At 46.7% G+C, this 22519-nt stretch overlaps 4 protein-coding genes across 18 annotated transcripts in view; 2 read left to right on the forward strand and 2 right to left on the reverse strand.

Moving 5' to 3' along the window:
- triob (trio Rho guanine nucleotide exchange factor b) overlaps window positions 1-14653 on the forward strand; it is an 85422-nt gene extending 70769 nt beyond the window's left edge. For 2 of the 15 annotated variants that reach the window (XM_061775901.1, XM_061775905.1), the window contains 24 exons: window positions 573-859; window positions 947-1117; window positions 2299-2394; window positions 2782-2930; window positions 3012-3111; window positions 3225-3328; window positions 3414-3483; window positions 3579-3668; window positions 3731-3856; window positions 3948-3998; window positions 4101-4178; window positions 4371-4562; window positions 4689-4866; window positions 5575-6413; window positions 7780-8033; window positions 8131-8248; window positions 8347-8374; window positions 8506-8668; window positions 8922-9043; window positions 9148-9226; window positions 9402-9602; window positions 10064-10202; window positions 10285-10471; window positions 11310-13508. In XM_061775901.1, the coding sequence (XP_061631885.1) occupies window positions 573-859; window positions 947-1117; window positions 2299-2394; window positions 2782-2930; window positions 3012-3111; window positions 3225-3328; window positions 3414-3483; window positions 3579-3668; window positions 3731-3856; window positions 3948-3998; window positions 4101-4178; window positions 4371-4562; window positions 4689-4866; window positions 5575-6413; window positions 7780-8033; window positions 8131-8248; window positions 8347-8374; window positions 8506-8668; window positions 8922-9043; window positions 9148-9226; window positions 9402-9602; window positions 10064-10202; window positions 10285-10471; window positions 11310-11725 (4238 nt within the window). In that variant the 3' untranslated portion in view covers window positions 11726-13508. Of the gene's footprint in view, window positions 1-572; window positions 860-946; window positions 1118-1335; window positions 1453-1737; window positions 2170-2298; window positions 2395-2781; window positions 2931-3011; window positions 3112-3224; window positions 3329-3413; window positions 3484-3578; window positions 3669-3730; window positions 3857-3947; window positions 3999-4100; window positions 4179-4370; window positions 4563-4688; window positions 4867-5574; window positions 6414-7779; window positions 8034-8130; window positions 8249-8346; window positions 8375-8505; window positions 8669-8921; window positions 9044-9147; window positions 9227-9401; window positions 9603-10063; window positions 10203-10284; window positions 10472-11309; window positions 13509-13763; window positions 13822-14469 lie in introns of those variants that run through there. The other 13 variants (XM_061775906.1, XM_061775911.1, XM_061775902.1 and 10 more) reach the window with 13 other exon arrangements.
- The window catches only part of cobl (cordon-bleu WH2 repeat protein), a 52176-nt gene continuing 43978 nt past the window's right edge, over window positions 14322-22519 (forward strand). The window contains exon 1 of the mRNA XM_061775916.1: window positions 14322-14577. Within this exon, the coding sequence (XP_061631900.1) occupies window positions 14552-14577 (26 nt within the window). The 5' untranslated portion in view covers window positions 14322-14551. The remainder of the gene's footprint in view (window positions 14578-22519) is intronic.
- cabz01093075.1 lies at window positions 15034-17905 on the reverse strand. Its single transcript, XM_061775928.1, has 3 exons — window positions 17711-17905; window positions 17284-17363; window positions 15034-16468 (listed from the first exon to the last, which is right to left on the reverse strand). The coding sequence occupies exons 2-3, from the start codon at window positions 17352-17354 to the stop codon at window positions 15394-15396; spliced, it is 1146 nt and encodes a 381-aa protein (XP_061631912.1). The 5' UTR covers window positions 17355-17363; window positions 17711-17905; the 3' UTR covers window positions 15034-15393.
- Window positions 18303-22449, reverse strand: si:cabz01093077.1 (C-C chemokine receptor type 8). The gene is made up of 4 exons (XM_061775931.1): window positions 22297-22449; window positions 21139-21305; window positions 20853-21025; window positions 18303-20540 (listed from the first exon to the last, which is right to left on the reverse strand). Exons 1-4 carry the CDS (start codon window positions 22299-22301, stop codon window positions 19839-19841), a joined length of 1047 nt encoding a protein of 348 aa, XP_061631915.1. The 5' UTR covers window positions 22302-22449; the 3' UTR covers window positions 18303-19838.

Consider the following 22519-nt stretch of genomic DNA (forward strand, 5'->3'; position numbering starts at 1 on the left):
CAATGTGATCCTACTCGGTGGCTGTTCAAGATGTTGGGCAGCTTGAAATGCCACATGACGGCAACCATCTAAACAATGATGTAGGCGTCGTCTGTGAGTCAGCGCCAGCCCCCGTATACGCTTGACTTTGGCCTCTTCTCTTGAGATCTTCCGATGCCGAGAGACAAACGTGTGATTAAGTTCAGCTTCAGCTCGGAAATCAGCGTGATGTTGTTCCGCCCGTCCACCCGGGGTTCTTTTCATCGGCCATTTGTCTCCTGAAAATGTATTTTTTGTCAATATGGGCCAATGCTTATTTCACGAATTTTCTTCAAATGATGCTGTTACCTCCTAATGAACTCCCCGGACTTTTTGGTCAGGCGAGGTCATGTCCAGTGAATTGCGTGCCGCATCAAAGCATGATGCCACAAACGCAAAGAATTCCCGCAATATGCTATCCTCACGTATTCTTTCTCAGTGTGTAGCGCATTTTCTCACAAAGTTTCAATGCAGTTGTGTCAAGCGATTGTCTGCTAATTTGCGATGCAGACTTTGCCGTAACGGAGCTCCTGTTTCTCTCCCGTCGTCTTTAGATACCTTGTCTGTATCCAGTAACGACAGCCTGCAGCCGGGCTCCAGCCAAACCTTGGGGCCCCACAGCTCGCCGGGCCCCAAGCGGCCAGGCAACACATTAAGGAAGTGGCTGACCAGCCCCGTTCGGCGACTCAGCTCCGGCAAGGCAGACGGTCACGTCAAAAAGTTGGCCCACAAGCACAAAAAGAACCGCGAAGGCCCGCGGAAGAACCTGGACGTGATGCAAGGCCCCCAGAAGGACTCGGACGACAGTGCGGCCACGCCGCAGGATGAGACGCTGGAGGAGGTACGAAACGTTCGAGAAGACATTTGCCTTGCTCGACTGTCGTTCGGGAGCCGTCCGCTGACGAGCTTTTGTCCGTCCGCTCACCAGCGCATGCGTAACGAAGGACTGAGCAGCGGTACGCTCTCCAAGTCGTCTTCGTCGGGCATGCAGAGCTGCGGAGAGGAGGAAGGTGAGGAAGGGGCCGACGCTGTCCCTCTTCCTCCCCCGATGGCCATCCAGCAACACAGTCTGCTGCAGCCTGACAGCCAGGACGACAAGGTGAGCAGGAAGTCACTGGACATCAAATCGCGTTTGGTTTGTTTTATTAAGTTCTTGTAGCGTGTTGGCCCAATATTCGCAGCGGATGGTGACCGAGCCCTGCCGCAAATAGTAGAAATCCTCAAGCCATTGACGACCGCCTCATAAGCTTTAGAATGGGTTGGCAAGATGCCGACAAAGCACTACTTTTGTCTAAATGCAACTCAACTTCAACATAGTTCCTTGGCTCCAAGATTCCGCAAGATGGCCCCAAAGTCATACTTTTACTCCCTTTGGCCAGAGCCCCAAAACTGCAAATAGGTGAGTTTTTCAGCAAATAGTGGCGGATCGGTTCCCCCCCTGCAAATATTTTTTGCAGGAACCCAAATGAATATTAATAAGAAGAAGTATTTACATTCAGAGGTGCTTATGGTAGCTTGCCTTTTCAAAAAGTAACATTTATTCCGTCCTTGTAGTCAGCCCAATACAAATAAAACCCTGTCTACCTATGTATTGATAAATTTACACCTTTTACTTAGCACTAATAATGTTTCCTTTCTTGTCCTCTCTTTTTTTTGATGGCTGCATGTTTTGTCTGTCAGCATTACGTTGATTTCTGTTCTGCCTCTCTTCTTTCCCAGTGTCCTTATCTCTCCATGTAAAAAAAAAAAACCAAAACCCTTCCCCGCCACACCTTTTGTTTTTCTCCATCTTCTTCTCCAGTTCTCATTTCATAATGGCCGCCTAATATGCGCGATTGATTCCCTTGGCGAGTTGTGACTTTGGACAGTATGTGAAGTCAATACTCCATCGTTCATGCAGTTGAGAGGCGAAATGTTTGCCTGTCACTCCAATGGAGTATCACGCAACGCTGTTATTTCTCATTCATTTGACCTACGGCGTGTCAATGCAACAGTTGAATCCAAGAGCATGCCCTTGACTGCAACCCCCCCCCCCATCTTTCCCCCAAACCAGCCCGTGATTGGCTCCAACCTGGCCCCAATTGAACCTTTTTATTAGGAACCGAGTCCTTTTTTGAACATGTGGACTTTCGGGGGCCAAACTCTCCATTGGTGAGCCTGATCACAAACACAGACAGCAGTAGCCATAGTGTCTGCACGGCTTCTCGTTGTGATATCACACTCAATTGAAAAATATATAAACACATAACGTTTCGTTTCTTTTTTTTCTTTTTGATCCAGTCGGCGTCCCGACTGTCCGCTCGGCCCAGCAGCTCCGAGACTCCCAGCGCCGCCGAACTGGTCAGTGCCATCGAGGAGCTGGTCAAAAGCAAGATGGTGAGTGCGAAACCTCACAAATTGCGCACACAGTAGTTTCCGATTGATGCGCGTACACACTTTGCTCGGGTGTTGTTAACAGAGGCGCTGTGTCCTAGCAGTCATCTCTCAGCATTGTGACTCACTCGTGCCAGCTGTCCTCTTTTGCAACAAAAGGGCATTGCACTCGCTGATTTTCCCTGCATGCACGCATTCAACATGGACAAATACGAAGTAAACGCGTTCCAAAGCGAATGTGTGCGGAATCGCGAAGCGCTGAACGATTCGGGGCGCAAATGTTGTGAACGAATCCTTTGAATGAAGTGATTGTGGTGATTGGATGGTCAAAAGAAGCACCGTTCCCATCACTATCTCGCTGTAAGTTGCACCTTTTCATCCATCTCTCAGTCACTGGAGGATCGTCCCAGCTCCCTGTCAGTGGAGCAAGGTGACAGCAGCTCTCCTTCCCTCAACCCTTCCGACAATTCCCTCCTCTCGTCCTCGTCGCCCATGGAGGAGCTGGAGGAGCGCAAGTCCGGCTTCCTCAAGAGAAGACAGTGAGTTGCGAGCCTTTACGGCGTTTTGCTTGTACGGAATATTGCCGATGGTCCTTCACTCACAGCTGTTATCCGTATCAGTGCATTGTATTTGTATTCGGTATTGTTTTATAGTTACGTCCTACTGGAGTTGGTGGAGACCGAACGAGATTATGTCAGAGACTTGGGGTCAGTTGTGGAGGTAATAAGAAATGAAATAGGAACCTAAATAAGCAACCTCCGTATATATGCACCTACCAGACACCGCGTTCCGTGAAGCAAGTGTACCTAATGTTGCATGTTTAACCTCTCCAGGGTTACATGAGCAGAATGAAGGAGGAAGGTGTTCCAGATGACATGAGAGGAAAAGACAAGATTGTCTTTGGAAACATCCATCAGATCTATGACTGGCACAAAGAGTATGCTCGCAGTCTCATACACGGAAAAAAAACCATTTTGCCAAGGTTGCTAAAATAATGTTTCTCCCTGCTGGTGTGCTCGCAGCGTTTTCTTGGGAGAGATTGAAAAGTGTCTGGAGGATCCTGACAGACTTGCTTCGTTATTTGTCAAGCAGGTAAACTGTTCGCGTTCGCTCCGGTAATTTGTCGATCATTTTGTACCTTTCCACCTGCGAGATCCTCCTACTTTTTTCTCTTCTGCTTACCGCAGGAGCGCAGGTTTCACATGTACATCGTGTACTGCCAAAACAAGCCCAAATCGGAGCACATTGTGTCAGAGTACATTGACACTTACTTTGAAGTAAGCCTTTCAGGTCTTTTTTTTTTCTTTAGTTTATTTATGATATGTATTGTTTCCCCCAGACAGTAGTTTTCATCATTTTGCTCTTGAACCAGGAGCTCAAGCAGCGATTAGGCCACAGGTTGCAGATCACCGATCTGCTCATCAAACCTGTCCAGCGTATAACGAAGTACCAGCTATTGCTGAAGGTAAACAAACGTTCATGTTTGATCCAGGAGCGCGCATCACGCATGCTTTCAACACTGGTGACTCATCTACTGCATGTTTATTATTTATTAGGATCTTCTCAAAGTCTTTAAGAAGGCTGGAGTGGATTCCTCAGAGCTGGAGGTGATTTTGGGTGTTGTGTTGTGTTGTGTTGTGTTGTACACAAAATGATCTTGCCTGCACACTGGCTCTTCAAGTTTGTATTGATTTCCCGTTTTGTTTTAGAAAGCGGTGGAGGTGATGTGCATTGTCCCAAAGCGCTGCAACGACATGATGAATGTTGGCCGCCTTCAAGGCTTCGATGTAAGACTGCTCTCCAAATACTTGGCTTGCCTCTGTGCTTGTTTTCAGTTAGTTGACTGTACATTGCTCAGATTATCAAGCGCCACGAGGTGGCAGCGTTTCCTAAAATGTAAAGAATTGCCCTCAACAAATGTGCGTTTGACTCATTTCCTTGTATCGACTACTTATACTCTCCTCACGTTCGTCTTTTAGGGTAAAATTGTAGCACAGGGCAGATTGCTCCTGCAAGACACTTTCTTGGTTTCAGACCAGGATGGTGGACTTTTGTCAAGAATGAAAGAAAGGAGAGTCTTCCTTTTTGAGCAGATCGTTATATTCAGTGAACCCTTGGACAAGAAAAAGGGCTTCTCTACTCCTGGCTACCTCTTCAAGAACAGCATTAAGGTTCCTATATCGCTATAAAATCTATTTTTATTCATATAATGTGTCCAAACCCGAAATGAAAGTCCTGGATTATTTCCTCTGTCGTCCTCACTGTCTCTGCCCTCCTGTCCCGTCGCGCCGTAACAGGTGAGCTGGCTGGGTCTGGAAGAAAATGCAGAGGACCCCAGCAAATTCACACTAACCTCCAGATCATCGGGCGGCAATGTGGAGAGGTACACCCTCCATTCCACAAGCCCTGGAGTCGGTCAAATCTGGCTCCACCAGGTCAGCCAGATTCTGGAAAACCAGCGCAATTTCCTCAATGGTGAGAGAAGAATGAGCCTATCAGAAGCTGGCTTGAAAAGGTCACTTCACTCAGCGTTCATACAGAATGTTCAATAACCCTTGGGAATGTAGGACATTCCCGCCACCACGTCACACGTTCTTCCGCGTGGCAAAAGCCGAAGCGTTCTCTGGGGACGCCGCTCGGAAACAAACCTTCAGGTGTCGTTAGACAAAGGCAGAGCGATTGACAAAACAGGGCGAATGGCTTGAATGCTGATGTTAGCCTTCAGAAGTGTCAGTCGAAATGAGGGAAAGGGCTTCGAAATGCAAACAATTCATTCAGGAGGTAAATGAATCCATGAAATGCCTTCACCTTATTATCATTGACTTTGCAAATGAGCCAAGACTACCATTGAGTGGTTCTTCTGATGCTGTTTGACTTGCAAACATTTTATGAAGACGGCTCGCTTGAGCTTGACTTTGCCGTTGCTCTTTTAATGCTAAAATGGAGCTAGCAGGCAATGACTCCAAGATATCGCAACCGAACACTTGATACATATCCGCGAGTGTGAGAAAATGCCTTTTGTGGTATATCTGGCGGGGCAAAACACCAAATCCAGGTCAGCATTAGTCGCTCGTGTTCTGCCACCCGAAAGTATCCCCCTGCCCACGTTTGCGTACATCTGAAATCTGTTGTTTTAGTTTGAGCTGGAGCATTGCAAGACTGACCCTTTATTTCCTGCCGCAGCTCTGACGTCCCCCATAGAGTACCAGAGGAACCACGTGGGTGGCAGTGGGCCTGGGAACCCACCCAATAGTAGCAGTACCGGAGGCCTTCCTGGAGGCAGCACCTCCAGCCTAGGAGGCGGCGGCGGAGGCGGCGGCTCCGGAGGATCAGGGGGCAACTCCTCTTCTCTTTGTGGGCCGCGCTCCAGACCCTCAAGAATTCCCCAGCCTTCCTCACGCCTACCCCAGCCCGTCCACCACCACCACCCAGGCCCCGAAGGGCCTGACAGATCAGCAGGTACGTGGTCACCCTGCCAGCCCCGGTCCCACCCATCTAGCCTGTATTCAGACACCACCTCAAACGGCAAGCTGTTCAATTCTGAGGTCCACAAGATGGAGGTGCTGGATTGTAGCGATGGAGGCGACTGTAACAACAGCAGCAGACCGTCAGGCAGCTCGGAAAGAGATGTCAGGCAGGAAACCCAAAAACCTCAACCGGTGGCTATCCCGCAAATGGCTGTCGCTCCTCTGCATTTGGCCCTGAAGAATCCTCGAGTCAGGACAGTCTCACCTCTGGTTTCACCTCAGTCTCCTGGAGGCGTGAAGGAAGCTTTTGTCCCCACCGGCCAGTCCCACAAAGGCAACCCTTTCTGGGCTACGGTCCCGTCGGTGCCTCCTTCTCCCACTAGCCGCCCGAGTTCCTGCGTCAGTGACGGTATTGGTGGAGGGGAATCGTTCGGCAGGGGAAGCCACGGGATTCCCGCTCATCGCCGCCACTCCACCCACAGTAAGGATTTAGACCGCGTGAGCACGTGCTCCTCCGCCAGCGAGCAGTCCGTACACTCCGCCCACAGCAACGGGGTAAGAGGCCCGGCCGAGGTCACGGCTTCACAGAAGCTTCTCGCCTTGACTAACCCCGCCTTCGCTGACCGGCCGCAGTCCGGCAGCACGCCGCCGCGTCCGAGAACAGCTTGCAACGACTACTACACTGGGAACTAACGGCTATCCGAGTGCACTAACTTCACCGAGAATGTATGTGAGACAAACACGTTGTTCTTGTACTAACAGGGAAAATCCAAGTCCTCGCGAAGCCGCTTGATTTCCTCTTTGGGCTTGGCCGATTGGCAACATCTTAAAAACATCTTGTCTCTCTTCACTCATTATTTAATCTCAGGTCAAATCTTATGGGAGGGATCTTTATGTTTGTAAACCTAAAGTGCCAGGTGGCAGAACACAAGTGACCAGTGCTACGTTTGCACCATGTTCCCAGTGGGATTCTGGCAAAATGTTGTCAGTATGCAAGATTTCTCAGGGTGCGTAACCATATCCATGATGGGGCTGCTGAGTCCAGGGGACTCAAAGGCGCACTAGGTTTCGGCGCCTGGTTTACCACGGATGCCAGTAGAGGATGTTGACCCCTGGCCTCTCGTGGTTCTCACTTTCTTGCAAGGCTTTCTACGTATCAAACATGGACTCTGGGCAGCTTTGGGGGACGTTTGTCGTCCTGGCAGAGTCGGATGAAACAGACTCCTCTGCCTCAGAGTCGGCGTCAGCACAGGGGGGCACAGTCGGCGTCAATAAGTGTTGCTAATATTAGTTTCCCTTCAACATCTAAGTCACTAATCCATCTTGTACCAAAACCCATTGTTCACCTACACGCAACACAATTAGCTCGCAAGAGCGTCTTACTTTCTATGCCTGACCAGGTTTCTCATCCGCACTGTGACTGCTGTGGCAAATGTGTTGACAATTTAAACATCTTGCCAGTCATCCACGCCAATGACGGGCTGTCACGTTGGCACGTTCTGTTGTGCCATGGCCGCCAGGAGCAGCGTGGAAACATAGCCTCAGGAGGAATTCAATAATGATGAAAACCTTTACAAACACATGAAGAGGTCTCCATTGTGAAAGTTGTCTTTTCTGACCGATTTAGATTTGCACCATCAGAAAATCATTTGTCTACTCTACCTGCTATTCAACACAGATTCTAAGACACGGGGATCAAGACTTCTGCTTCACATTATCTCAGTCGCTGTAAACTAAACACCACCGTATCGCTACAATAGTCAAAGCGATTTGAACTTCCTTCCATTAATGCATGTGTCTTGTCAATCAAATCAAGCCGTTTGATTGATAGAACGCAGATACTAAAAACGACTCGCTGGGCTACTTTGCCAGTCGCGTGTTCATACTTTGAAACTCTTTGGTTCTTCTTCTCTCCTGGCAGAGTGAAAGCAGTAGCAGCAGCAGCAGCGTGTCCACGATGTTAGTGACCCAAGACTACGTGGCAGTGAAGGAGGATGAGATCAGCGTGGCACAGGGTGAGGTGGTCCAAATACTAGCCAGCAACCAGCAAAATATGTTCCTGGTGTACCGGGCCGCCAATGAGCATTGCCCTGCAGCTGAGGGATGGATCCCTGGCTTTGTATTAGGACACACTTCATCCTCCACTACACCCGACTTCCCAGAGGGAACCGTCAAGTAAGCCGACCGGAGACGTTTCTCCTCTTTGTGAGATGAAACGAAGCAACTACGCAGCGCGAATGTCAAAAATGTTGATCGCTCTTCTCTGGTTTAGAAAATCCCTATCATGGCATACTGCACTTCGTATCCGCCGCAAGTCAGAGAAAAGAGACAAATTGGAGAACGGCTACCGCAAATCTCAGGACAACCTGGCCAACAAAGTCTCTGGCAAGGTGCAGAGTGCAAATGATCCGATCGGCTCTCTTTCGCTCTTTCTCAAGCCTCCCGATTGTACAGGAAATTGATATTTGTCTCGATGTTTACGTTGCAGCTTCTGAATCCCAACTTCATCAGTGATGGTGAGTGCATTACTGGATCTACAGTATGTGTGACCGCGATAAACAGTGCCCCCCCCCCAAATGAATGAAGCTAGACTTGTCTTTGCGTTCTTTCATATGTTGTCATCTTCCATTCTGATTGTGCCATGCAGCTCCTCCAGACTTCCTCATCCCGCTTGGCGATGTCGCGTGCGAGAGTGGCGACAGCGTTACTCTCAGGTGCAAAGTGAGCGGGCGACCGCGAGCCGCTGTCACCTGGCAAGGTCCCGACGACGACACTCTCAGCAACAACGGACAATACAACATCACCTACAGGTAACTTGGGTCGGGATTGTTTTGCCTTTTTTTTTTTTTTTTTTTTTTGTAGGACAGCTTCAGAAAAGCCTTGGCATGATTGACTGGCTTGCGCGAAACAGGATTACAAGCTCCCGCAACAATAAATGAAGCCGCATTGCGTTCGGCGTCATCTGCGTCCCTTTCAAGCGTTTTAAGAACGCGTTGCATCGCACCTTGATACACGTCGCGCAGTTTTAACAAACGAGCTAAAAAGGAGATCAAATCTGTGCAGCGAGACAGGCGAGGCCACCCTGTGTATCCTCGGGGCGACGATGGACGACGACGGCAAGTACACGTGCGTCGCTACGAATGTGGCCGGTTGCGTCGCCTCCTCGGCCAGCCTCAGAGTCTCGGGTGAGACGTCTGCCGCGGTGTGATGTCTTCAGCTCAAAGTGTCGGCTTTGAAATCAAACCCAAAAAGGAACCGAACGCTGTCGTTTTTTTTTGTTTATTTGCAGGAAGCCCGGATGATAGCAACAATGCAATTTGGAAACGTGGTTTTGAGTCCCACTACACTGATATTTCCGAACTTGGAAGGTAGGAATGCATGCTTTTATTCTATTTGATCGCCATATCAAACCCACACGATAGGCAAGAACTTCATGTCGGCGAATTAGGTTCTCGGTCGTTGCGCGTCGAGCCGAGCAACAGCAAAATCGACCGCAGGCAAGAACGGGAATATTTACCCCTCCCTCCGATTTGCGTTGGGCAGAGGCCGCTTCTCGGTGACCAAGCGGTGCGACCAGAGAGGCAGCAAATGGACCGTGGCGGCCAAACATGTCAACAAGAAGCTGCTGCGTCGGGAACAGGTGCTGCAGGAGGTCAAACTCCTCCAGACCGTGGATCATCCCAACCTGGTCCGCTTCCTGGACACGTACGAGACGGCCAGCAGCTACGTTCTTATTTTAGAGATGTAAGTACACCGTGGAAACCTGCAATTTAGTAAGTCAGCCCACTGGGACAAACCGCGGAAAAGCTAGAATTATAGTTGTCCAATTGTTTGTTTGTTTTTCAAGTCACAGTATATATATATATGCGCCATTTACATCTAGTTTGCCCAAGAAATACATGGCCCATCAGTAAATACATAGCCCGCTGAGTTTCATTTGGAAAATCAATCAATTGGACTTGTATGACTGAATGATTAGCATTTTTTTTTTTATTCTTATTATTCAAAAGATTGTTGTTGTTGTTGTTTTTCGAAGAAAACAAATGTTGTAAAGTAGTATTTTTGATGTCAAAACGTCTTTACTGTTATGCATCCCAAATACATTTCATCCATTGCTGCTCGTTCGCGATTGACGGCCGCTTGGCAAAATGTTACCTGCCGCAGAGCAACTTGACTCAAGCTGTGTTATCGGCTACTGCGCTCAGGGCAGACCAAGGGCGTTTCCTGGACTACATCGTGAGCTGGGGCAACCTGACGGAGGAGAAAGTGGCCCTGTACCTCAGAGATATTCTCGAAGCGCTCCAGTACCTGCACGGCTGGAGGATCGTGCACCTTGACCTCAAAGTAAACCTATCGGGGGTCACTCGCACCTCTGCGGAATGCGGTAAAGGAGTCCTAACTGCGCCACGTGTCGCTGTTTTCACAGCCTGAGAACATCTTGGTAGAGCAGGTGTCCTCCCAGCCCGTGGTCAAGCTGACGGACTTTGGTGATGCCGTTCTGCTCAACCCCCCGTCCCCCTACATCCACCCTCTTCTGGGCAGCCCGGAGTTCTCGGCCCCCGAGCTCGTCCTGGGTCGGCCCGCCTCGCTGATGTCCGACATGTGGAGCTTAGGTGAGTTTAGGCAAATGAGAGTTTGGGGTTTTTGTTTTGCTTATCAGCTCAGGAAAGGAACACTCACCTGCCACTTCATCAGTTATACCCGCAAAAGTCGATACAAGACTCATTTCGTCGCAAAAAGAACTATATTGGGGTTAAGCAGAGTATAGGCTGCCTCAGAAGCTAAATAATGCACCGACATCCACCTCCATAGATGTGCGTGCACCTGGTGTTTGCTTTAAAAGTCCAAGTATTATTCACTACAAAATGGAAGAAAAAGAAACAAATTGGCAGAGGTAATATACTGGAACCTCCAAGGATGACGGACACGTTCCGTTTTTGGGTTTTGTTTGCTTATTGGGACAGAATCTTTGAGTGTTTGGCGCTCGTTATACAGTGATTGCTATGAAAGAAAGAAAAAAAAATGCAAATAAGCGGCGGATTGAGTGAAGAAAAATACAACAAATAAGAAGGGAATTTTGCAAATAACGGGGGATAGGTTCCCCCCTCCCCCTCAAAAAAAACTATTGATATGGAGGAAGAGCGTAAACAAAGCTTTTAAAAAAAAAAAGAAAAGAAAAGAAACCTTCAAACACGTGTGGTATTTAAACTACAAACCATGAAAATGTCCCCCAAAATAAACGATTAGTAGGTTAAATCCAGTGGGGCTCCTTACTTTTTGACTGGCCCTCGTAGCACGGCTCGTAAGTCGCCGTAAGCGGGGGCGCCACTCAGATAGTGACTTCAAAACGAAGCCCTTGGCCTCATTCGATTGCGCCGGTGAGTGAATGACGTATTTTCATCCACCTGCCGGTGGGACTTTCTGGGCGTGGTTCACTGGCGTGTCTTGCAGGCGTGCTGACCTACGTGGTGCTCAGCGGCGCGTCGCCTTTCCTGGACGAGAGCCTGGAGGAGACGTGTCTGAACATCTGCCGCCTGGACTTCAGCTTCCCCGAGGACTACTTCGAAGGCGTGAGCGCGGCCGCCCGCGACTTCGTGCGCCTGCTGCTGCGGGGCGAGCCCGAGCGGCGGCCCTCGGCGACGGCCTGCCTGCGCGAGCCCTGGCTCCGCCTTCCGGGCGTGGCCGACGGCGACGCCGGATACGCCGCCTCGAATCGCGCGCGGCTTCCGCCGTGCCAGAACCGCAGTCCGCACCTGGACACGTCCCGGCTCATTTCGTTCATCGAGAGGCGCAAGCACCAGAACGACGTGCGGCCCGTCGGGACGCTGAAGGCGTTCCTTCACAGCCGCCTGCTCAACCACATGTGAGGGGAAGGACGAGGTTTTGCTGTTCTCAACTGACTTTTCCACACCGATGCCATATTCCCTCACCGATCCACGAGTGTCCTCCTCCTCCTCCTGCTGCTGCTGCTGCTCGCTGCTGACTGACTGAATGACGTCTGCCGACGAACCCTTCGACTCCGCCTCTCCCCTCCTGACCTCGGCGTACGCCGTTTATGCCTGCACAACAAACTGACTTCCAAGCCTGACTTAGCAGAGAGACAAGTGAGCCGTATTGTGTTACAAAGAGAAAACGGAGTACTGTGTAGTCAGTGTGTCTCAGGCTGCTTTTAGTTGACCACAGAAGACGCCTTTTTCTTTGTAAAAAGAGATTACTTTTTTCTAAGTGAAACTGTACAGTTAGGCAACAAATCTGCTCGGAACTTTTGAGGGAAACAAAAGTTCTTTAGTGAGTTGAAGGAGAAGACACAAAAAGATGTGAAAGTCCATCAGTTGAGGTCGTCTTGTTGTCACAGCAACATGAAGACCTGAGCGCGTTTTCCATTGTGGCGTCTTTGAGTGCAATAGCGCGTGCTGTCCTCTTGCTGAAGTCTTCTCAGCACAAGCTAAATGAATTGAACTTTCAAGGCAAAGCTTCTTAGATCTCCGCCTTATTTGTAAATAAATTGGTCTCGCTTTTTCATTTGGTCTCTTTTTTTCTCTGTTGCCACTGAACAAAGTCTTATTTCATTTGCAGCACATGAACACATTTGGAAATGCACTCGTTTTACGTCGGTTTTCATGTGCCATGTTGCAGCTTGAACATTTCTGCAACTATTTATGAAGATTTGTGTTGTAGCGGTAGTCTTTAAAATAGATAACGGCATGTACGTAACTGGTACTGCAAGAGACGTCTGTATTGTGTTAACTCTTTTTGTATTAAGTTCATGACTAATATCTGCTAAACCCCAGCGAAATGAGGAGCTTTGGCAACAATGTAAAACGTGCATCTATTTAAAAAATAAAAATTCAAAAACAGGCACTTATGCTTTTTTGTTATTGTTTCTTTCCATAATAATACCAAAGTTTTCTATTCGTTTTCCTGTACTATGATTTGTCGTGTTAACTTATAGAGAGCACAGTGAACCCAGATATTTAAGAGTTTACATGAATGACGTTTTATTTATTGTTTCGTGAGAATGTTTGGTGATTTAATGGCTTAGTCACGGCTGGACTTCACTTTGTGTTTGCATCCTTAAGCATCGGCTTAGCATCGGGTGCCTAATCCATTTAGGAGACGACATTTCTTTTTGTTTCATATTAGCAGTCGAGAATGCTTGCTCAAATTTGGTTGGATCAAACGGAAACAAAACAAAACAAAAACCCTTTCTAATTTCATTGGAAGCATTGTGTCTGATGTTGAGTTGTGCAAAGGTTTTGGTGTCATTTTTATTCGTCTTGGTGCGTCTCTAAAAGAAATCTTCATCTAGTTCTGTAAAAGCTTCTATCGAGCAAAACATGTTGTAAGTATTGAAATGCCTTTGTGAAGCGCTCATGCCCCTCTTGCTTGTCCATGTAAAGATGTACAGAGCGAGGCGGAGGGCATTTTGCCTCCAGCCAGGACGTAAACCTCAAAGAGTGTGACTGTTGCTTCATCTTTGAAATAGGAAAACACTGACTGCGGCAATGTCAATTTGAATGTTGTATGATGACTTCATTTTTACTTTTGCATGTATATTCCTCTGTACAGAAGACTGTGTTTACATGTTTCATGTAAGTGTAAATATTTTAGTTTGTGGTGTTATTTTGCCATTAAACGTTCAAAGAGCAACTGGTGCCTCCTGCGCGAAAACATCTTTGTGTAAAGACACAACGCACACGCGAGAAAATGAAATGCTGCATAAACAAGAAATGTGTAATAGTTCACACTTTTTTTTTTTTTTTTTTTATGAAAATTTGACTGTGAAATCATATTGAAAATGTATGTCTTAGTTTTGAAAAGTCGCATCTTGCAAAATGCTAGAAAAAATGATGCAAACATTGTTTTTGTTTTCACCCATAACCTTGTGGTTTTCTTTGCGGAAAGCTGTAGCTGAAGGTGTGATGACACACTTCTTGCACAAGTCGAGCAGCTGACTGCAGTGGTGAGTTTTGGCGTGACTTGCACGTTGACGTTAGGTCAGTATGCGTTAAGTGTTTCACTGCATCAACTTACCATAGCGGCGGAACAGTGCATGAAGCCACAAATGTTATATTCAGCTACATCAAGCAATTTTAGAAAGAAAAATGTTACATTAGAAAGTTGCCTTTTGCAAGATGCAATCATATGCCTGCCGGCTGGCTGACATTTGCTCCGCTAACATAATCTAATAAAAGCCACTCGTGAGAATCAGAATCCTCTTTATTTGCCAAGTATGTCAAAACACACAAGGAATTTGTCTCCGTTAGTTGGAGCTGCGCTTGTAGGACAATGGACAGCCATTTTGACCCCAAAAATACTTTTGAGACAAATATATACTATAATATATTCTACAAATGTATTTCTTTTGTTTTCTTTGTCTTTTATAATAATTCATACATGATCTTGTCCTTGTATTAGATTTCGTGTTATTGCGCAACTGCTCACAATGGCTGGTTGCGCCATTGTAAACCCCGGGATCTGTAACGCTGCGAACATTGGCACTTATTCCGTAGTTGTGGACTTAAAGATGATGCCTGCAGAAAAAAGTCCTCCCAAAATGAACTCGGTTGTAATTTTAGGCTTGTTTTCTGATGACATATTTGATTTTCAGACAGATTTGGGCCCGCCCACATCTACGTTGAAACCTGCGTGTGCCTGCTGATGTCAGCAACGCAAGACGAGCGCATTTCCACATGCAACGACGAGTGAAAATTGTCAGGTTTGGTACATTTGAGTAGGCTTGTTTTGTTAAACTCCATCTCTGTAATGCTTCGTTTGCAGAAGGAAGGAAGTCGCATGAGACATAAGGGAAATGGGTGCAGATTCATTTCTACCTTTATACACGGCTTTAGTCAGCTGACTGTTTTGATTGCGTCGCTCATGGCTTGTTTGGGAAGATGAGATAATGCAGGCATATGCTTTTGTCAAAGGCTTTTTTTTTTTGTACAGTGGCGGCGTCATGTGACCGCGGTTGGCAACACGGCGAACACTAGCTACCCTGGCGCCTTGTTGGTACCATTTTAATCATCGACACCATAATAAATTAGTAATTTCTTTAGCATATTAAATTAGCAATTGAACAATGTTTGCTGCCGTTGTGTTGATGTGAGTGTGCAATATAAAGTTTAACTCCACACGCAAGATGGTGGAGTTCGTTTTTTTTTTTTTTTTTTCCCTGAAAAGTTGTCATTTTGGAGGTGGAGGGATTCCGCCCAACAGTGACGAAATATAACATAGGAGTAAATACTGCCACTTTAGAATATTGATTTTGACAATGAAAACAGCAATTGTTATTATTAAAAATGACTGCCAGTTTCATTTTCTTGAGCAAAAAAAAATAATAATAATAATAATAATAATACATGGAGAAGTTGTTCGTGAAAAATAGGCCATCTGGGCGCTCCAGGTCCTTGAATAATGTACAGTAGCTCCGTGTCAAATACTATCTGGTGGTTTGTGACGGTTAATGGAATCATTAGGGTAAAAGAAGAGAAATGTCCCCGGACAACAGCGCAAACCGAATGATGCCGCCACTTCACACAGCCGTGCTCCCCTCGTCCACGCTGGTGGTTTGGGAGACGTTGGACCTGCTTATCTGCCGCTGCGGTACGAGGACCTTGACGAGCTGCCGCAGACCACACGGCGTCCTGCGGATCAACCTGAGCAGGTTGTTCCGGAACTTCCGGCCCACGAACACGTACAGCACAGGGTTGAGGCAGCTGTGCAGGTAGGCGACGACCTCTGTGATTTGCAAAGCCAGCCTGATGGCTTTGCTGCTGCCGCAGTCTGTGTAGACTTGCAGCAGCTCCAGCGCTTTGAACAAGCACGCCACGTTGTAAGGCACCCAGCATAAGAAGAAGACGGCCACCACCGTGACGACCAAATGGATGGTCCGTCGTCTGGACGACTGGCTGGAAAGCAGCCGCCTGATGATTTGCGAGTAGCAGAAAGTCATGACGACCATGGGAACGAATAAGCCTATGAAGTTCTTTTTCAAAAGGCCGAAAACCCGCCAGAAGTGAGTGTCGCTGTTGTCCACAGTGGGTGTGGGATACACGGGGAAGCAGAAGGTGGCGTTCGTGCGATCGGGCTGCTTTTTCAGGTAGATGAGTTCGGGAAATGAGGTCAAAAATCCAGCGACCCAAGTGACAACCGCTACAATTACACCAGTGGAGCGTGTGCGTGCCCTCAGCGTGTAAACAGCGTGCACTATCGCTAAGTACCTGTCGATGCTCATCACCGTGATGAAAAAAATGCCAGAGTAAAAAACGATGTTGTGGACACCCACCAACGCTCTGCACATCGGGTCCCCAAATATCCACTGGTCCCGGGCTTGGTAGGCCAGGAAGGGAAGGGAGCCCACCAACAGGAGGTCGGCCACGGCCAAGTTCAGGAGGCACACGTCCGTCATGTTGCGAAGCCGCACCCCGCGGACCAGGACCCACACGACCAGAGAGTTGCCCGCGAGGCCCACCAGGAACAACGCGCAGTAGATGGCCGGGAGGAAAGAAGCTCCGTGTCGCTCGTAAAAGCACCACCCGAAGTCGCCCTCGGGAAAAAAGTACAGGTCGTCCAGTGTCGTGTTCTCGGAAAAGGCTGTTGAAGTAGGCCTAAAGAAAGCAAAATGAAATGCCTACATTCTTGTTGTACACAAAATACTACAATCTTCAACATGTCCGCGTTGGAAGCAAGAACAATTGTTCATCGCTCGTGCTCGCTGTTGTGCGCTAGCTGGACAATCACCACGAAGCATTGAGTTTGCAGGCGATAGCCACGCAACATTTCCCTCTCCTCGCAGTCTGCCAAAAATTGCTCACTCAGAAGTGTTGTCACACTTCTGACCGCTCACGATCTCAAGACCCCATTTTGAAGGTCTCGCGACTCCCCATTATGTCTTGTTCGGGCCACACTCTGGAGTTTCCGTCTAGAACCGGCACTGATCTGCTATTTTTCAACTTCACGAACATGATAATGAGGACAAGCACTTGCTAAAGCAGCAAATACCTTCAATGGACGTGTTGCTAACGTAATGACTGCGACCTTCACGCCGTCGTGACTAAGAAGTCGCTGCTCGAGCCTGACAAATACAAGTTGATGACTTGTGTGTCCATTGATCCGATTGTTATTTTGTTCTAAATGAAATGCACTTGTTGTGATACAGGTTCATTCTGTCTTCTTCAGGCTTAAGGATTTAGTTGCTGTTTGTGTCTTTTGCAAAGCATGTTCAGCCTTTTTTGTTCCGTTAGTGCTTTGCTCGCGCTGAAATGCGTGTATTTGAGTCGATTTGAACACAACGCAACCTCACGAGAAGGCAATATTGACAAGTTGAAAAGCAAAATATTTGGCTGAAGGTTGAGGTTTCCGGCCAACAATTCAACAATTCAACAACTTCAACATCGGCATTTTATTCCAACTCTATTCTTACCTTGTTAATTCCACCGTGAATCGGTTCTCTCTCAAGTCACTCTGAACCGAAGAGGAAAAACTTTTGTCCATCGTGGTTGCCTGTAAAATATCAAAGAAACAGAATCGGCATTTTATGTTAGCATCAAATATCCTCCTTATTGAAATTTGACTTTCCTTTCAAAGGAAAAATGTGTTTTGCATGTAGAGATACAGTGGATATGTTTATTACAGTGACACATACGACTAGATTTAAAGTTTACATAGTGAATTATTTTTTTCAAAGACATTCAGATAACTACTCTTTGCATTGTTTGTATGTGTGAATGTTAAGACACTTAAACACTGACAATACTGTTCCATCTGTTTTCCGATCTGACAGTGGTATTCAAAAAGTTAACCTGCTGATAATTCACATATTATAGAAAGAAAATAAAGAGGAACTTTACCTTCTAGTGATTTTAAGACGTGATGTTGGAGATAATCCTGGATTGCTCACATTGGTTCAATCAATAGTCACTTTCAAACAGCAATTAGCGACGATTGCCAGCTGTATTGTTCTTGAGAAATGTGCAAGCTATATTTTCTTGTCGCGATACTTCCTGAGGATGCTTTCAGATATACACTGTCGAACCACAAGCCAGTGGTTGCGAGCTTTTAAATAATACAAAGTGACTTGCAAGTGTACACTGCTGGAGCGTCGCGCAAGGCTTTTGTGACACTCTCACAAGCGTTGTGGTGGCGCTTGCTTGCCTGCCGACACTAACTGCACCTGTTGTTAAATGTTACAGCATAACATTTGAGGTCAAATGCTTTTGGGTTTTGCCTACGAGTTAGTCTTCACTGGAAAGGGCAGATGTTTTTATGTCCCAATCTGAGCATCTTGGGTCAGATTTTCTTTGAATTTCAACCATCGCTGATACTATACCGTGCCCCCCAGCCTCTTTTGTGGGGGTTAGAATCTTAGCCCGACTGCAAATAGCGAAGTTTCCTAAAAAGGGATTATAGATTAATCGTTTACTGCATAAATATACCGCAAACTATGATCCCAAAACACTTTAATAACATTTCAAACACAGTAACAAGTTATGGTACATTGGCCAACAGCACTGATTCTGTAGGCCCATCGCAGCACAAACAGGCTATTTCAAATGTTGGAGCATTAAGATGAATAATAATGTGTAAGTAGCACAACAAACAACTTAAGGTTAAAAATCTGATATATAAAAGGGTTTAAAAAAAGGGGGGGGGGGATAACATTACGATTAGGAAAAACATTAGCTGGTCATCTGTAAACACAACAAATAATAAAGGCGTAGATTAGCCCAATGCAGACACTGACTCAGTAGGTTAACACATTCACTGCCATTGACGGCTTTAGAAGTCAAATATCCATGTTAAATGGGAAGGCTGGCAGTGAATGAGTTAATCTCTAAGAATGATCCAGAACGCTTTTAGACAATTTCAAGTGTAACACAACAGCAGAACAAAAGGTTAACAATCTGAAAGGGGTAAAAAGGGGATGGCATTTTGAATGACGTTTAGTAGTTGGAAAAACATTAGTTAGCCATCTGTAAATACAACAAATAATAAAGGTGCGCATTAGGCCAATGCAGACACTGACGCAGTAGGTTAATCTCTAAAAATGATCCAGAACACTTAAGCGTTTGCAACAATTAACAAGGTTTAGACAATTTCAAGTGTAACACAACAAAAGAACAAAAGGTTAGTCAAGGGGGTAAAAAGGGTTGGCATTTTGGTTGACAATTAGTAGTTTGGTGCGGCACGTTTGACGACTGGTTAGCACATCTGCATCACAGTTCTGGGGACCGGGGTTCAAATCCCAACACTACCTGTGTGGGGTTTGCATGTTCTCTCCGTGCCTGGGTGGGGTTTCTCCGGGTACTCCGGTTTCCTCCCACGTCCCAAAAACATGCATGGTAGGTTGATTGATGACTCTAAATTGCGCATAGGTGTGAATGTGAGTGTGAATGATTGATGATGTTTCTTTCTATGTGCCCTGCGATTAGCTGGCGACCAGTTCAGGGTCCGAAGATAGCTGGGATAGGCTCCAGCACACCCGCGACCCCGGGGGGGGGGGATAAGCGGTACAGAAAATGGATGGATTTTGGATGAAGGTGAATTTTGCGTTACCCCCCGGAGGCTTAGCATGTTGCCTCTACGTGTTGCCACATGAGCGAGCGAGCTCTGGTGGTTGTAGCTCAACTTCCTATTCATTATGTTGTTTTGCTTTCGATCGATAGAATTCGTTTCTTTCATATGGACATCCCAAAAACATTGGACCAACCAGACGCATTGCCTTAAGTGTCTTCGCAAGAGTGCTAATTCTTACTTGTCCACAGGAGGCTTATTAGAAGGCAGACAAAATATTTATACCACAACGTGTTAAGAGTGACTCAACACGACCTCTGCCGGATTTAGCCGGCCAAGTCGAGCACTCCATTTGGCCTCCACTGCTTCAAGACATAATCAAGAGTCAATTCCACACTTTTGTAAGAATTATTTTCAATCAGATCATCCAAATGATGCATATTCCTAGTTTCTAGTATCCTAATCTCAGATCTGTGATCTCAGAGCTGTGTTGGAAGTTTCTTTCTCTGAGTTGTCTCCGTGACTGACAGAAGCTCTGCGCTTGTAACAGTATCTGGACAACAAATTGCCCAAAGGCTTCCGGAATTTCTCCCCGACTAACGCGTAAATGACAGGATTCACACAGCAGTGCGACAGCGCGACGATCTCGGACCAGGCCGTGGCCGAGTTGATTGCTGTTGAGGCCTTGTAGGTGTTGAACATCTCAAACAGTTGCAGTGTTTGAAGGAAAACGACAACATTGTAAGGCACCCAGCACACAACAAACACACAGACGACGATGAATATCAATTTCACAGCTCGATCCTTCTTGGAGTTCCTCGTCTTGGACAGCACATGCAGGATCTTCACATAGCAAAAGATCTGGATCGGTAGACACAGGAAAAGACTCACTGTGTTCTCGCTGAAGTTTCGGAGCATCTTCCAAAACTGCTGACTTTCTTCCGGATAGACCGGCTTGCAACTCAGCAAGCTGTTGTCGCTCACTACAACGGAGGCGAATATGACCTGCGGGGTTGCCATGACCACAGACACAACCCAGACCACGACGCCGGCTGCCAGGCCGTAGCCGAGCGTCCGGGTTCGCGTGGCGGCCACGGCGTGGACGATGGCCAGGTAGCGGTCCACGCTCAACAAGGTCACGAACAACGTTCCGCTGTAAAATCCCAACTGTTCGGGAAAGCACAGAAAATAATACATTGGAAGTCTCACTGTCAATCATCTGAAAACGCGAGCAAACACACACAATAGTAAAAAGTCGCTTTTAGAGCGTCTGTGTCTTGAGGCGCCGCTGATACAGGCGCGCACGTCACTTTGTCGAGCGTTATTAACGTTACTGGAACGAATAGATTTCAGATAGAATCGAGTTCATGAGGTTTTACAATGAATCGGATTCCTGTGGCTTTAATCTTTCATTCCGGATGAAATGACGAGTGTTCTATTCTACGTTTGTGTATTTCTGTAGCGCAATTCAGGTCCCACCTGATAAACTCCCGTTGTGACTTTGCATACTGCAAGGTCCTGCGAATCGTAGGCCCACAGGAAGAGAGACACAGCCAGACTGAGGTCTGACAGGGCCAGGTTGAGGAGACAAATGTCCGTCAACGTCTTCAGCTTGATGTGGCGCTGGAGAATCCAGAGCACGGTGGCGTTGCCTGGGAAATAACACAGTCTGCATTTGTTTGTTTTTCTTCTTTTGTTTTTAGATTGAAGTGTTGGGAATTTGCATTGGTTTCCAGCAAATGTGCATTGCACTTCGGGAACATACCTAGCAAACCGAGAAAAAACAGGATGCAGAGGACAGTCCGCGTGGCCGTGAATTCTTTGGAAAGCTGGGGACCCTCGTCCCCGCGGTGGCTGGAATTTTCCTCGTAATATTCATATTCATACATGTCCAAATAAATCAACGTCTCGTTCTTTGTTGCGTCCATCAATCTGCGTAAGCACATGGAGAGCAAGAAATGACTTCATTTGGGCACAATAAAAGCGTCTCGATTTGTGAAGATATCTTATATAATAAGAGTGTGAGTCCATTTCAAATGTGCCCACATCATCAAAAATGACAGCAAGTCAATCAGGTAAATTAACAGCTGTAATATTCAACCTATCCTAGGCAACACTCCTTTATTTAAAAAAAAAAAAAATTGTATTTATTATTAGAGATCATTTTATTAAAGCACAGCTCAAAATGAACCTTTTCTACTTCTTCTTATGACACCTTTTCAAATAACCAAAATCTTTTTTCAACAATATAAATTTACATGGGGGGGGGGGGGAAACCATAAAGATGGTAAACATGGCTCTTTTCTTTTAGAGGCAGCTGCTGCATTATTCCATACTCGCGGTCATAGCTCAGGGACGCCCAAAATGATTCATAACCTGGGTCAATAAATATTGAATTAGTACATTTGTATCTGTTAAATTGGCATCTGTGGCCAGGTCACAGTACGAATCCTTTCTCGCTTAAATGTATGAAAAGAAGCTATATATTCGGAGGTACATTCGCAGCTACAACTGTACTTTCCTGCCCTTTAATTGGAACTTTCCAGATGATCATTATCTGAGTCATCACTGACAGACTCGTGCAGCAAAGCAGTCTGTCAAATTTGAAATATCCGGAGTAACATTGTTCCATTCACTGGAGATGTTCTCCTCATCGAGCTGGATGTTCATTTCAACGGGAAACGACTTGTGTAGTTACAAAACTCCGACTACTACTCATGTGGTCTTAGTTTTTGCTCATTGACAGGCTTGGCTGTTAGATGCCGCGGAGCCACAACACTTACACTCGTGCGACCCCCACTTCCTGTAGCAAACACACACACACACAATCACGCGTACACACAACTACAAAGTTTTCTGTAACAATTGCGGGATAGCTGTCACAAATCAAAGCTACGTTTTACCAAAATAAAATGTATATTACCGCATTCTCTGACAAAATCGGTGCTCGTTGTTGTCTGCTTTGTGCCGAATGTTCGATTTGCATGTCCTGTTATTGTGTCTCGCTTCAGCTTTTCTTAAGTCAAATCCTGTGGCAAAGCAGTTTTCTGGTCAAAAGCCAAGTGAAGGTGTTGTTTCCGACATACGGCGAAGAGGTAACGCGCGGTTTCCCAGAAACGGCGCCATGTGTGTGTGTGTGTGTGTGT

This window comes from Phyllopteryx taeniolatus, chromosome 6 (assembly GCF_024500385.1).
Source record: "Phyllopteryx taeniolatus isolate TA_2022b chromosome 6, UOR_Ptae_1.2, whole genome shotgun sequence".
NCBI lineage: Eukaryota > Metazoa > Chordata > Actinopteri > Syngnathiformes > Syngnathidae > Phyllopteryx > Phyllopteryx taeniolatus.